This window comes from Salvia miltiorrhiza, chromosome 2 (assembly GCF_028751815.1).
Source record: "Salvia miltiorrhiza cultivar Shanhuang (shh) chromosome 2, IMPLAD_Smil_shh, whole genome shotgun sequence".
Lineage (NCBI taxonomy): Eukaryota > Viridiplantae > Streptophyta > Magnoliopsida > Lamiales > Lamiaceae > Salvia > Salvia miltiorrhiza.
Window position 1 is genome coordinate 52,149,199 of NC_080388.1, and position 15,946 is coordinate 52,165,144.

The following is a 15,946-nucleotide window of genomic DNA, read 5'->3' on the forward strand; positions in this document are numbered from 1 at the left end:
TTTACATCATGTCGTAATCTTGATGTACACGCGACAAACTAATTAAAATTTAAATCAACGATAAACTTTTCATCTAATAAACTCCGTCATCTCTCATCCCATTTCCTCTTGCAGAAAAAGGTAATACAAAAACATAATGTAATTAATAACATAAATAAGAATGTCATGTAATTTATACTCCATCTGTCTACGAAATATTGTCCTAAAAGAAAGAGATACAAGTTTTAAGAAAATTTGTGTTATTTATTTAATTAGTAAAAAAGTTTAAAAAATTAATTAAATTAGTGGATGAAGAATATGGTCCACATGTTAGTAAATGGAGAAATGAATCCACAAATTTACTAAAAATATATTAGGACAATTTTTTATGGATGGATCAAAATGACAAATTATGACAATATTTCGTAAACGAAGAGAGGACAATATACTGCTAGAAAAGTGTTAATAGGCAAAAATGCCCTTTTCTTATAAACACTTGTAAAAATGCCCACTTTCAATGAAAGTGGGCATTTTTACAAGTGTTTATAAGAAAAGGGCATTTTTGCAAATGCCCCGCTAGAAAAATACCATGTAATTTGCAAAATAAGTTATAATCTCTCTATAAATTCAAATTCAAATAAAATCCGATTCTCGCTATTAATATGAGTAAATTTTACCAATCCATTCAATTTCAAGATTATTTTTTTCTTCTCATTTTCTAAAATTAGAGTCCAATAGCCATCTCGATAAAAGTCATGCTACATTTTGGTAAAATAACTTTTATATATATAAGAAACAAATATTCTAACAAATTATGTAACGAGGAACTCGAAATTAAAACTTTAAGCTTCAAGCATAAACCATATTACTGTTATAAACTAGAGAGAAGCGAGAGAATAGAGAAGAGAATACGTATTGAGTGTATTCAATATGGAGGCTAAAGGCCTCTATTTATACAAGTAGGAAGCTAGGGTTTTAGGGAGATTTCTTGGTCAACACACATAAGATATATCTTATAGATATATTTACAACACTTCCCCTTGATTGACCAATCCCTAAAACAAAAATGTTGCCTCATTAAAACCTTGCTAGGAAAACCCAATGGGACAAAACCTAATCGAAGGAAAAAGAGTACAACTGCTTCCCCTGAACTTGAGATCATAGAAGATCTTTGAGTCGACGTATGCCGATCTCATGTACCAACTTTCTGAATATCGATGTTGGTAATGCCTTGGTGAATAAGTCCGCCAGATTATCACTTGAGCGAATTTGTTGAATGTCGATATCGCCATTCTTTTGAAGGTCGTGTGTGTAGAAGAGCTTGGGAGAAATATGCTTCGTCCGATCGCCTTTGATGTATCCTTCCTTGAGTTGCGCGATGCAAGCAACATTGTCTTCATATACATAGTTGGTTTGGCCTTTGATGAAGTTAACACGCACGACTCTTGGATATGACTCGTCACATTTCTCAACCATACACATCCTCGACTTGCTTCGTGGATTGCAATGATTTCAGAATGATTTGAGGATGTTGCAGTCAAGGTTTGCTTCACAGATTTTCATGATATAGCAGTTCCACCACATGTGAAAACGTATCTAGTTTGTGGCTTAACTTCATGTGGATCGGATAAAAATCCTGCATCCGAGTACCCCACTAGAGTTTTATCATATTTTTCTTGGTAATATAATTCAAGGTCAATGGTACCCCTTTAGATAATGTAGAATGTGCTTAACACCATTCCAATGTCTCAAAGTGGGTGCAGCTCTAAATTTTGCTAGAAGATTGACAGAAAAAGCTATATCTGGTCTAGTATTATTAGCCAGATAATTCAACGCTCCAATTGCACTTAGATATGGTACTTCAGGACCAAGTATTGTTTCACCCTCTTCAATTGGTCGAAATGGATATTTCTTAGTGTCAATAGATCTAACGATCATTGGTGATGCTAATGAATGTGCATTATCCATGTAAAAGCATTTTAACATTTTTTCTGTATATGTGGATTGATGGATAAACGTTCCTCCACTGATACGTTCCATTTGCAAACCAAGACAAAACTTTGTCTTTCCCAAATCTTTCATCTCAATTCTTTCTTCAAATATTTAGCAGTTTTATTGAGCTCTTCAGGAGTCCCAATTAAATTTAAATCATCAATATAGACTGCTATAATTGCAAATCCACTTTCGGTTTTCTTAATGAAAACACAAGGGCAGATATCTTTATTCTTGTATCCTTCTTTCAAAAGATACTCGCTCAGTCTATTGTACCACATACGACTAGACTGTTTCAACCCATACAACGATTTTTGCAGTTTAATTGAATACATGCTTTTGGGTTTTGACTGCAATCCTTCAAGCATTTTAAATCCTTCAGGAATTTTCATATATATGTCATTATCTAATGACCCATATAGATAAGCAGTTACTACATCCATAAGGCGCATATCAAACCTTTGTGACACAGCCAGACTAATCAAAATCTGAAAGTAATAGCGTTCATTACGGGAGAGTATATTTCCTCATAATTAATTCCTGGTTTTTGTGAGAAACCTTGTGCTACGAGTTTTGCTCTATATCTCGTAACTTCATTTTTCTCGGTTCTCTTTCTAACAAAGATCCACTTGTTTTCAACATGGATTTTAGATTCCGGAGGTAGGGCTATATATCCAAATACTTTCCGGTTATCACAGGAATTTAATTCCCTTTCTATAGCTTCTTTTCACTTTGGCCAATCAAGTCTCTGTTTGCATTCTGCAACAGATTTTAGTTGAGGATCCTCATTTAAAACATGAAGAGCTATATGAAAGGCAAATATATCATCAACAATGATATTTTCTCTCTCTAGTATCTGATGTAAATAATTTATTGAGATCTCATGATTTTCAGATACTTGTAATTCTTCAGGAATTACATCGCTTTCATTTGGTTGATTAGTCATTTTCGTCATTGTTTGGTTTCCATCTTGCCCCTTTCTTTTTCTAGGCATAGAATCTTTGGAACCAACTGGTCGACCACGTTTTTGACGAAGTTTAGACTCATTTGCTGCCAAATTTATTTGTCCTTCAAGGACATCAATTTTAGCTGGAGTATTTGCAGCATGTATGTGAGATTGTGTCACTTTTCTTGTATCTACAAAAGCATCAGGAATTTGATTTGCAATATTTTGCAAATGAATGATCTTTTCAATTTCTTGTTCACATTGATTTGTTCTATAATCAAAATGTGATAAGTTTTTCTCATTTCAAGAGAGTTCCTTGTGCTTTTCTGGATGTAGATTTATTTCTCATAATGTTGGAAATGTCATTTCGTCGAAATGACAATCTGCAAAACGTGCAGTAAATAAATCACCTGTTAAAGGTTCTATATACCTTATAACCGAGGGTGAATCAAATCCAACATATATCCCAAGTCTTTGTTGGGGACCCATTTTTGTTCGTTGTGGGGGGTACAATTGGGACTTAAACCGCGCAACCAAAAGTTCGTAAGTGAGAAACATCAGGTTCTCAGCAAAAGTTCGTAAGTGGGAAGTATTCATGATTGGCTTATGTCGAACTAATGTTGCAGCATGTAATATGGCATGACCCCAAACAATAGTTGGGAGTTTTGATTTCATAAGTAATGGTCTAGCAATAATTTTAAGACGTTTAATAAACGATTCCGCTAAACCATTTTGAGTATGGACCTGAGCGACTGAATATTCAATCTCAATTTCAATAGCCATACAATAGTTTTCAAATGCTTGAGACATAAACTCACTAGCATTATCAAGACGAATTCTTTTAATTGAATTGTCTGTGAATTGAGCTCTTAATTTTATTATTTGAGCAAGTAGTCTAGCAAATGTTGCATTTCTAGTAGAAAGCAAGCATACATGTGACCATCTATAAAAAGTATCAATCAATACCATAAAGTATCGAAAAGGTCCACAAGGTGGATGTATAGGTCCATAAATGTCTCCTTTAAGTCTTTCTAAGAAAGATGGAGATTCAGTATTATCCTTCGTATATGAAGGTCTAATGACTAACTTGCCTTGCGCACAAGCATCACATGAGAATTCATTTGTAGAAAGAACCTTTTGATTCTTATGTTGTGCCCATATGAATTATTGATTATTCAGCGCATTATAGTTGCTCCAGGATGTCCAAACCTATCATGCCAAAGCTTAAAGCTTTTGTGTCATTGAACTTCACGTTCATGACATGGTTTGTCTCAATTGCTTTTATGAATGTATAATACATTCCAGAAGATAGTGATGATAATTTTTCTTTTGTCAGCTTATAGCCTGAAACAAAAGAATTTATGCAAAGATATTCATTTCTACCTTTCACACAATTGTCTCGATGTGGTATTACTAATTTTTCTTTTGTTAGCTTATAGCCTGAAACAAAAGAATTTATGTAAATATATTCATTTCTACCTTTCACACAATTGTCTCGATGTGGTATCCATTATTACAGACATTATTGAAACTTAGTAAGTTACTTACTAAAGTGCAGGGCATTTTCAATATCTAATTTAGTATTATTTGGCAAAATGATACAAGCTCTTCCGGAGCCTTCAATGATGTTTGATGCACCTGATATTGTGTTAACATTATTCTCATCTAATGTCAACTTAAGGAAATACTTCCTTTTTTTTTTTTGAAGAATAATTTGTGTATTGTCACTATCACCAAGACAAATATCATAAGATTCCATATGATGTTAAGATTCCATATGATGTTAGTGTATAGATGTTTATGCTTTGTTAAAAACCTCTCCATAAAAACCCCATGGGAAAAATTCGGTAGAGGAAAAGAGTACAAGACATATATATTTACTCATATATTACACTAGTTGCCTCGTTAAAAACCTCAACTAAGAAAACCTCATAGGAAAAAAACTTAGTAAGGGAAAAAGAGTACAATCATTCGGCCTTTAGAGCCATTTGACCTTCATGGTCTAATTTTCAAGAGCATGTAATATATATTTCTTTTCAAGAGCATGTAATATTCTTCAGGAATATTACTTGTGCTACTTTAATAGCATCAATTTAAGATCTTGAATATAATATTATTCAAAAATGCTACTTGTGCTCAAGGTCTAATTTTCAAGAGCATGTAATATAAATTGCTTTTCAAAAGCATGTAATATTCTTTAGGAATATTACTTGTGCTATTTAATAGCATTAATTTAAGATCTTGAATGTAATATTCTTCAGAAATATTACTTGTGCTATTTTAAATAGCATCAATTAATTTCAAGATTATTTCGAAAAACAAATAGATTGCATATACATAACAACATTATGACACTTGCAATATAGATTTATTGGCCCAATATTTAACTTTATTATTCTAAATTACACGAAGCCAAATAAACCACACAAAGCTAATAATACACTCATAACAACATTATGACACTTGCAATATTCTGAAAATCATCAGGATTCCTTTTCTGATTTAGGCATAAAAAGATATAGACACAAGATATCGAAAACTACAAACACATTAGGCGGTGATATGCACACATATAAACATATATTACAAATCATGACATTAATCATAATTAAGGACAATGTTTATTCTGTAGATCTAAAATACTCTTGTAAATAAATTTAGTAACAAGTCAAATTATCATAACTCGACATATGGTGTTCGAATATTCAGCAAGTCAAATTATCATAAGCAAATTTCTATGATACTTTAATCTTCAAATTGTGGATCCAGAATACATGGATTAAGCCTTATATTGGATAAAATCATACAACTAATTAAATAGACCGTTAATAAGATTAAATTCGTAAATCATGAAATCAATTAATCAAATAAAGCAGATTCTATCCCTTAAATCTCAAAATAAGTTTCTCGATTATCAAGCCACTGAGTGATTGCTATATATAAAAAAAAATCATTTAAATCTAGAATTAAAATAATTGACTAGTTGCAGTAATCAAAGTAATTGATTTAACTGGAATAAAAGAAAAAATGAACAATTGATTAAATGCGTCTCATGTGGAGAAAAATCACAGCTAAATTGAGAAGCAATAGATCTAATCTAGAATACAGAAGTAATTGAACAATAGATTAAAACCATGTCGACGTCGTAAAAGAATTAAGACTTCCAACGAACAATACACGCCTTATATAAAAGTAATCAGATAACAATACGCAGAGATGCAATTAATATTTTATTGAAATAATCGAACCAAAAGATTTAATAACTTCGATTACAAAGATCAAAAGTAAATTTCATAAATCTGCTATAGTACCTTGCATGAAAGACACGATTCTTTCCTAGGGCATACCGTCAATAATAAATGTAGAATACTCTTGTAGAACAATCGTGCTGATAACGTGTTATAAATTAGAGAGAAGCGAGAGAATAGAGAAGAGAATACGTATTGAGTGTATTCAATATGGAGGCTAAAGGCCTCTATTTATACAAGTAGGAAGCTAGGGTTTTAGGGAGATTTCTTGGTCAACACACATAAGATATATCTTATAGATATATTTACAACAATTACTATTAAATCAATTTTTTCATTTATAAATACTGTGACCAAATGGCACATCATAAATAATTTTGAAAATGTTATAAATTATAATTAGGGTATTTTTTTAACACGACAAGAATAGTCAAGTAAATTTATACGTGCGCACAAGCGTATTTGCTTTTTATCCCTATGAATAATAAGTAATAAAGTATAAATTTATTATTTAAAGTGATGATTATATTTTTATATTTTAAATAATAGTAGTATATTTATTCTACTTTGTAAGATGCTGTAAAATTATGCTTCCTTCCCACTATTATTGTTCTATTTACCATTTTAGATTATTTCATTATTATTATCTAGTTTCTTAACATTTTTTTATTGAAAATCATAAAAAGTAACAATTAATCCTTAAAAAGTATGAGTCTATCTTCTTTTTAATTTTTGTGCCCAAAAGTTTTGGCACAATAATAGTGGAAGGGAGGAAATAATACCATTCATTAAACAGTAAAAAATATTAAGTATAAAATTATAAATTAAACTTTATCCATACCTTGTACACAACCTAAACGCAGCTAAATGTAAAAAGGTTGAAATTTAGCAGTACAATCTTGACTCAAAAGCTTTAGCATAACAACTTTGCAAGAGGGCGTTTTGTTCCTTTTTCTCCCATTTAGCAATTTTAACTTGTTGGGTTTTTGAGTTTTTGAGTCTTTTGACCCGAGTGGAGTGTGTGTGTGTGAGAGAGAGAGAGAGAGAGAGAGAGAGGTTTCTCTACTCCCTGACCTAGTTCTTCAATCTTGATTTTTGGGTCATCTTGGTTTGTAGCAGAAACTCCGCAGCAATCAGCATCACTACTTAACACCAACAAGAGCAATAGTGGGGAGTCTCTTTGAAGATTGGGACACCAAAAAAATGCCTTCTTTCACCTTTCTTCAATCTTGATGACCTGGGTTTCAAGCTGCCTCATTTTCAACTCATTTTACAGATAGATGCACAATTGTAATTATTCTTTTTTTTCTAAATTTTTATCCCATCATCATCATCATCACAACCTTTCTTTTTCTCTGACTTGTTCGTGTATTGTATTTTTTGTGGAGTAGAAAGAGACGCAGGCAGGAATCTTTTTTTTTTTTCCTGTTAGATCCAAGTCATCATCTTTATCTTCCTTTACATCTCTTAAAAAAGTGCCTGTAATATTTGTTTCTTCTTTGATTTTTTCCTTAAATAGGGTTTCTGGAATTTGATTTTACGAACTAAAGTTTGGTTTTTTATGCTTGCGGAGGCTTTATTTTCCAATTGTAGGTTGATTTTTCATTTGTTTTTCATTAGACGCTGTAGTTTTTGAGTAATTTTTCATTTGTTTTGTCATTAGACTCTAATTTTGGGTTTAGCTTTTCTGAGCTGCGAAACATGCTAATGGTTGGCCTCATTTGTTTGACTTACATCTAGTAATTATTACTTTTTCCTGGGGCATTATTTTTCTTGTTCCGAGATTATGTAGCTTTACTCTCAAGCTCGTGCATTGCCCAAATAATTTAGCTTTACCTCCTTAGCTGAGTGTTCTTGAAGTTGTGATCTTTTGCTTTGTACTCCTATTTCTTGATTTGCAGTTTGAGTTTGCTGCACGCTATAAGTTGTAGTCGTGAAAGCTTTTGGTCCGGTTATATAGTTGGGAGTGAGTGTAATTCGGGCCTGAACTTTCATTGTCAGATTGGTAGTATCCCTGCGCCATTTTCTAGTGGGAGATGGAGGATGTTTTGCCTTGATTTGTGTTTGAAGATTGCTTTGATGATCAGTGCTGAATAGAATTGTTACCTTTACGGCCACAATGGGTGGGCTTTGTTCAAGAAGGTCCACTGATGAGACTACGCTGGGTGGTGCACTTCCTCATGTTAATGGCCGCTTCAGTTACGGCCCTGGAATAGTTTATCAATCCCGTGGACTGGATATCCGAGAAGAGAACATCCGGAGGGATGTGGAAGTTACAGATAAGCAACTGAGGGAGCCATTCTCCTTTCCAGAGTTGAGTTCTGTTTCTCATGGGACAAATATAGATGATATCAATGATGGAATCCCTCGGTTGTCTAGGGCTTTATCTGATAAATCTAGATCAACAAGAACAAAGCAGGTTGCATTGACAAAGGTATGTACTCAAATGGATATGACTCTCGATTATCTAGTTCAATCTGTCAATTATATCTTCTCTATCATGTCAGAAACTTGAATCGGGTATTTGAAATCTTTGGTATTGCTATACTTGTGGATGTTATATGGAAAATATCGTGCGTATGTAGCAGGCTGTCCCGAGTTGCATTTGAAACTTCACATGATTCGCGTACATGGAAGATTTGCATGTGGTGTATGTTGTGCTTTATATCTAAAATACCCGATAAATAACTACAATCTTTCCTATTACTCTCAGGTCTCAGAAATGAGTTCAATTCTGGGCAGGGCAGGCCACGCCGGACTCGGGAAAGCAGTTGATGTGTTGGATACTCTTGGTAGTAGCATGACTAATTTGAATCTTAGCAGTGGTTTTGCATCTGGGATAGCTACAAAAGGAATCAAAATATCGATATTGGCTTTTGAAGTGGCAAATACAATAGTTAAAGGTGCCAATTTGATGAATTCACTTTCAGAAGAGAATATTAGACATTTGAAGGAGGTGGTGCTCCCTTCTGAGGGCGTACAGCGTCTAACATCAAGAGATATGGATGAACTCCTAAGAATCGCTGCATCTGACAAGAGGTGTAAATATTGAAAACAGTTGCACGATATACTCATTTTAACCATTTATATGTTATCTGATGTCTTTTCACTAATGTGCTCATTCTCTCGATCTGAATCAGGGATGAATTGAAAGTCTTCTCTGGAGAGGTCATTCGCTTTGGGAATCGGTGCAAGGATCCTCAGTGGCACAACTTGGACCGTTACTTTGAGAAGTAACTGCAGATATCCTTTCTCAGTTTTCTGTTCGTATCTCTGTTTACACAACAACTGAGTTTCCAATATAATATTTAGTTCTTCTTTACGCATTTAGGTTGGAGTCAGAACTCACACCTCACAAACAACTGAAAGAAGAAGCAGAAACTGTGATCCAATATTTGATGGTGTTGGTTCAAAACACTGCTGTAAGTTATATTATCACTATCAGTCAGTTTACCTTTTACTTCTCCCTTTGGATAATTAATTGTAGAGGTAGAAAATCTAGCATGATGTAGATAGAGAATAAATTTATGATGGACTATGGCTTGAAAGTCATCCTCGTGTCGTGAAATGTTTCATGGCTACTAAGACGAAAAAGAAGCTAATCCCCATAAATATGATATCTATCGGTGATATTGTCTCAAGTTAGAGAAGAACCAAGTGAAATAATATTGTACTTGTTTTGTGTTTTAGATATAAGGGCTCAAGAGATGTCATCATTTCCGTTTAATCAATTAGGATCTTATAGATTGAGATAAACCAAAATTTGTGTGTTTTATATCTACATTTACATTCTGTCACATTCCTTGCAACTACTTTGAAATTTGAATATTCTGCTTTTCCCTTTTTTGTCATTCTGCTTTTTCTTACAGAAATGATACTTAAACATATTTGTACATTGCCAAAACCTAAAACTGATAAACTATTATGAACTTCTCACTTTAGAATAGTCCAGTGCTGTCGTTGAGCCACTGGTTGATTCGAAGCTTAAAATCTGTGTATTAACCTTTTAAATTAGGCCTGATAAATTGCTGAATTATATTCAATGTGTTGTGCAGGAACTATACCATGAAATGCATGCATTAGATAGATTCGAACAAGACTGTCGGCGCAAAGCTCAAGAAGAGGATAACGCAAATGCTGCACACAGAGGTACATATGATCTTCAGACTGTCCATTTACAATCTTAATATTGCATTCTCAGAGTGCTTATGTCTTACATCTTTGAAAGATCCGATGCTATGTATACACCCAATAAGAATTTATATGTGATGCTCAACTATGTATTATTGTTCTTTTTGCCCTATTCTACGACTAGTCACAGCTATCTTTTCTTCTATTTCTTTCTTTTCTTTCTCAAATTGTTCTCCTTCCCCATGAAGGAGACAGCCTCGCGATTCTACGTGCAGAGCTGAAGAGTCAAAAGAAGCATGTAAAGAATTTGAAAAAGAAGTCTCTATGGTCCAAGATATTGGAGGAGGTAGCAATTCCAAACTCTTTTCTCGTATGAGTTCTGAATGCATGCTACACGGGAGAAAAGAAGATTACTATTTTTTATTTGCAACTCGACTCAAATTTGTATCATAGCATATGACATTTTTTTTTGGATATTACAACCATTCTTCAAATAGTAAGCTGATTTGTTTATTCTTTATTTATGTTAATTGAGGTGATGGAGAAGCTCGTAGACATTGTCCACTATCTACATCTGGAGATCCAGTCTGCATTTGGTTCCAGTGGTAATACACAAACTTCAAAATTATCTAAATGTATTTTTTTTCAAAACAAAATAAAAATTATGCTGCTTGTGTTTTGCACAATCCTCATAATCCTTTTATTGACATGTCTTATCTTGAATTAACGTGCAAGGAAACTATTGTTTCGGTAATCATGCAGATTTTGTAGTTTCTGAGCTTTAATTTGCGTATTTCACATATTCCCTTAAATCTGTGGCATCTCTATTGTTTAGTTATGGGAATAGATAGTAATATTTTGTTTTATTGAATCACTCTTAAAGATGGAAACAAGCCGACAAAAGACCACCGTCAGAAGTTGGGATCTGCTGGACTCGCACTCCATTATGCAAATATCATAACCCAGATCGATACACTCGTGAGTTCATCATTCTTATTGTATCGTCACAGTTCTTTAGTGATGCGCTACTTATTTCTTTTTCTTAACTGGTGCTTCTGTCGTGCCACGCTTTATCATCCCTCTTTTCTGTAAGAAGGCGTTTACTTTGCATGATTGATAAGATGCATGATTGAGTATTTTTATCCTCAAGAGTAGGATTTCTCCAATCCCACCCTTTCAATGGATAAGAATCAAGCAAAAGTAGCTTAAATGATACTCCTTAGTCCTTCCGTCCGCGATATCATTTCCACATTTGCCATTTCGATCCGTCCGCGATATCGTTTCCACTTTCATTTATAGAAGTAGAGTCCACAAACTTCCACTCACAACAATTGTGGGACCCAAACTCCACTCATCACAATATCCACTACTATCCACCACTTTTTTAAAAACCCGTGCCGTCCACAATGTGGAAACGATATCGCGGACGGAGGTAGTATAAATAATCAAAGGCCTTGGGATATCCCAAAGTTTCAATCCATCGAAGTAAACAAGAGATTAGCCTTACTATTTTATCTATCAAGGCTAATCCTTCAAAGTAAACACCCCCTAAGTTAATTTGGTCCACATACGGTAAGGGAAGAATTTTTATGATACCTATGGAGTATCCGTGCTATATTAGTTAGTTTCACCAATATTTTGAACTATGGCTGCAATGTTCGATCAGGTCACTAGATCAGGATCAGTGCCTCCAAGCACAAGAGATGCTTTATACCAGGGATTGCCGCCAACTATAAAGTGTGCTTTGCGTTCCCGACTGCAATCTTTTCAACTCAAGGAAGAGGTTTTCTTTTTATGGTTCTAAACAATGATTATTTGGTTCCAAATACCATGTGTTTTATACGCATTTGTGTAATTCTTCTTATTCTTTCTGCAGTTTACTGTCCCACAGATCAAAGAAGAAATGGAGAAAACTCTCCAATGGCTGGTGCCTATGGCCACCAATACCACAAAGTAAAACTACGATCCTCTTTATACAATTACTTTTAACTAGGTGGACTGCGTTTAATGAACTTCACTCCGTCCCTCATTTTTCCTTGGAGGCGATGTCATGTTAAGATGAACATATAGGATTATTTGGTTAATTTATAAGTTAATCTGACTTCGTGATAGCTCTCCTGAACTAGAAGCGCTGCCGTTTCGCTGGCCATCGCTTGAAACTTAAGCGGCCATAAATGTGTAGGATAAATATCGCTTTTTAGCTCAAGTGTCTCATACTTTTGGTGATGACAGATTAGAATCCACTTCAGTTTCAAATCTAATATGAGCTCACTTTTCCGGTACCTTGTTGGCAATCGGAAGTCTGTGGAAATGTGTGGAATAAAAGCCAATTGTCTTTCCGGAGATTTCAGATTGTCAACACTGTCATTTCGGTACTGAAAAAGTGAGTCTATCGTACATTTGTAAACGAAGTCAATTTATTGGGTACTAATTTGTCATTATCGAAAGTGCATGACATTTCCCAATAAAGGCACATACTTTGGGGCTAGAAAGTGATTTACCTAGATTTTCATCTATTTTGATTTGTTTTTCACTGAGCTTCTCTAAATACTTATGCATATGTTGACTACATGCCATGATCGGAAACAGGGCTCACCACGGCTTTGGTTGGGTTGGCGAATGGGCAAATACTGGGTAAGCTCGTCTCTAACGGTGCTCATCTTTTGACTGCTTTCGTCGCGGTTGACTAGACACCTTGTTTTGTTCAGATCTGAGATGAACCACAAACTTGCTGGCCAGACGGATTTGCTCCGTATCGAGACACTTTATCACGCGGACAAGGAGAAAACGGAAGCTTACATTCTTGATTTGGTACTGTGGCTGCATCATCTCATCAGCCAATCAAGGGCCGCCAATGGTGGGCTCAGATCCCCCGTCAAATCCCCGATCAGGTCCCCAAACCAGAAGACCCTCCAGCTGTCAAGCCGGAAACCGAGCTCGCCGTCGTCGTCGACTTTGTCGGTCGAGGACCAGGAGATGCTCCAAGATGTGAGCAAGCGGAAACTGACTCCCGGGATAAGCAAGAGCCAAGAATTCAACACGTCGAGAACCCGATTGTCGAAGCACCACAGGCTAACCAAGAGCAGCAGCCATTCTCCGACACACGAAACCACCAAGAGGGACCCTTTCCCCATCCGAAGGCCATCCTCTGTTCCGATCATCAACTTCGACATCGACAGGATCAAAGCGCTGGACATGATCGATAGAGTCGACATGATTTGAAGAAGCTCAAGGCAGTTGTGACACCGGGATCCATCCTCTCTCATATGTTAGGTGTGCTTTCGTGATGCACTTCTCAGGCGCCTGCTCGTCCGTGGTTTGCAGTTGGCATCGTTTCTGCTGTAAATGAGCTCTGCGCCCTCCCATCCGCGCTCTTGCTGGGATCAGAGAGCCGCGGCCGTTGCAGCACCGTGTGGTACATGGAGAATTTGTGTCTTAGGTATACTGTTTTTTCCCGTGAGATCGAGAAAACCGGCAAGGTCCAGCGGTGTTCGACCGGCGTTTCTGTCAGTCCAGGTACGAGTGAGTATGTGTACAGAATGAGGTATACTTGGTTATCTATTGTTGATGAGTTCCATTTCTGCCCTTCTAAATGCTTATTGTGTTGTGATAAATGGAAAAAGTCATTCTCTGTTGTGTAGGGGTGGTGGAACCGTAATTTTATAACCTGGTCGAGTATTGAACGGAATTTTGGGTTTGAATTTTTTTACTTTGTAAAAGAATTTGGTTTTCCGTTCAGTATGGACTTACGGGGTATTTACTTTGGTGGATAAGCCTTGATTGATAAAAAATAGTAAGGTTAATCCCTTGTTTACTTTCATGGATTGCAATTTTGGGATATCTCGAAGGCCCTTGATTGTTTTTATCCTCCAAGCTAGTCTTGCTTGATTTGTATCCCATCAAAAGGGTGGAATTGGAGTAATCCTATTATTGAGGATAAAAATATTCAATCATCCATTTTATCAATTATGCAAAATAAACGCATCCTTATGTTATTGGTAGGATCTCAAAATGAAAGAAGAAGAAGAAGAAGAAGAAAAGAAGTCATTAAATATATTATTGACACTTAAAAGAAATCTATTATTACTATAAAAGTGGTCTTATAATTTTTTTTAATATTTTATATATATTTATAATATCGTTATTTATTGTAACTTATAGGGACAGTTTAGTAGCTTAATATATATATCAAGTTTTATTTATTTTGATATAAGACAAGAATTTTGTTTTGTATATGAAATTTTAAAATTTATAATAACTTTTATTTATTACTACATATTATAATTTAAATTCATAACTTTGACGTGTCAAGCACACTATTAGTTAGTTACAATAAAATAGATTGACAAAATGCTTTACCAGGCTTGATCTCTCATTCACTGTTCCTCGGCTCAAAGTTTAATAATAACAATAATAAAGTGGTTGGTCCATTTTCCCGTTCTGTTTTCAGATAAAAAAGACCTTTAATTCTTTTTCTTCTTTTATGTTTAGAGTTTTATTTTCAAATTGTTCAGTGCTTCAAGTTGGTATTCTTTATTACCAAATAAAAGAAAAAAGAATAGTCTCATATGTTTCCTCTCCATCTGTATTATCTTACTTCAATATTCGCAAAGAATAAGAATAATAATCTACCAATTAAAAGAAAATAAATTAAAATAGCTAAGGTAACACATAAATATTCCTTCCATCTCAACTAACTTGATCAATATTTCTTTTTGGGTCATTTCAACTAAATTGATCAATTTCCTTAAATGAAAGTACTATATAAAAAAGAAAACATCTAATTACTTATTCATTTTATTACAAAACACATTTAAAAAATTAATTTTTTAAATCTTATGTCTAAAAAAAATTGATCAATTTAATTGGGACGAAGGAAGTATATAAATGTGTCAAAAGGAACAAAATTGGATTAAAATAGCACCAAAATCAATGGCATTGATGGCACTGCCTGTTAAAAATTAAATAATACACACACAAATATAATACATTCTCTCTCTATATATATATATTTAAATCAATATTAACAAGTAGGGACGATTTATTGTTTAAAATATGTTTAGTAGGAAATATAAAAATCTTAGAGAAATTCGAAGAAATAAATATTAAAAATAAAATAGAATAGAACAAAGCACATTTCTTGATATATAAACGTGCATGGTTTTAGGCAGCCTCTTGTCAGATTAAGTCAAAGTTTTAGATAGAGAATCTCATGTGATGTTACATAGCCTGTGCTCTAACCTTGTTACAATTATTACGTATTAATTGTAGCAGTCTTTGAAGTGCTCAAATTTTACATTGAATGGTGTTTCATGTTGTAGTTATCCAAACATTCCAAAGATCATATATTGTTTTATAATAAGTCGTAAATTGGAGTAACAAATTAAGTCAACAAGGTTGAGGTTTAGTTTAAGCGATAAAATTAAGATATTTAATACTTAATTCAATTTTGATGTAGTTTTTCACTTTTATATATATGTGAATAATATTTCCACCTTTACGTGGTAGTAATTTCGCTTTACGTGGGTCGTAATTCCGTTTGTATATCATTATTTTTCCATCTTTGTGTGGTGGAAAGATTCCACCTACATGTAAATTGCTTATTTGATTATAATTAGATACCTCTTGTAATTTTAATTTTTAAAAAAAA

General features: G+C 34.2%; 1 protein-coding gene across 4 annotated transcripts; it reads left to right on the forward strand.

The window, feature by feature from the left end:
• Window positions 1-7,071: 7,071 nt before the first annotated feature.
• On the forward strand, window positions 7,072-14,034 carry LOC131010121 (protein PSK SIMULATOR 1-like). Of its 4 annotated transcripts, none has more exons than XM_057937531.1 (13): window positions 7,072-7,455; window positions 8,067-8,599; window positions 8,879-9,204; window positions 9,306-9,398; window positions 9,497-9,587; window positions 10,221-10,314; window positions 10,545-10,642; window positions 10,832-10,901; window positions 11,180-11,274; window positions 11,963-12,079; window positions 12,173-12,249; window positions 12,886-12,930; window positions 13,005-14,034. In XM_057937531.1, exons 2-13 carry the CDS (start codon window positions 8,285-8,287, stop codon window positions 13,516-13,518), a joined length of 1,935 nt encoding a protein of 644 aa, XP_057793514.1. In that variant the 5' UTR covers window positions 7,072-7,455; window positions 8,067-8,284; the 3' UTR covers window positions 13,519-14,034. The 4 variants fall into 4 exon arrangements, with proteins under 4 accessions (XP_057793514.1, XP_057793515.1, XP_057793517.1 ...); XM_057937532.1 differs by having other exon boundaries at window positions 8,167-8,599; XM_057937534.1 differs by having other exon boundaries at window positions 7,121-7,568; window positions 8,167-8,599.
• The last annotated feature ends 1,912 nt before the right edge of the window (window positions 14,035-15,946 follow it).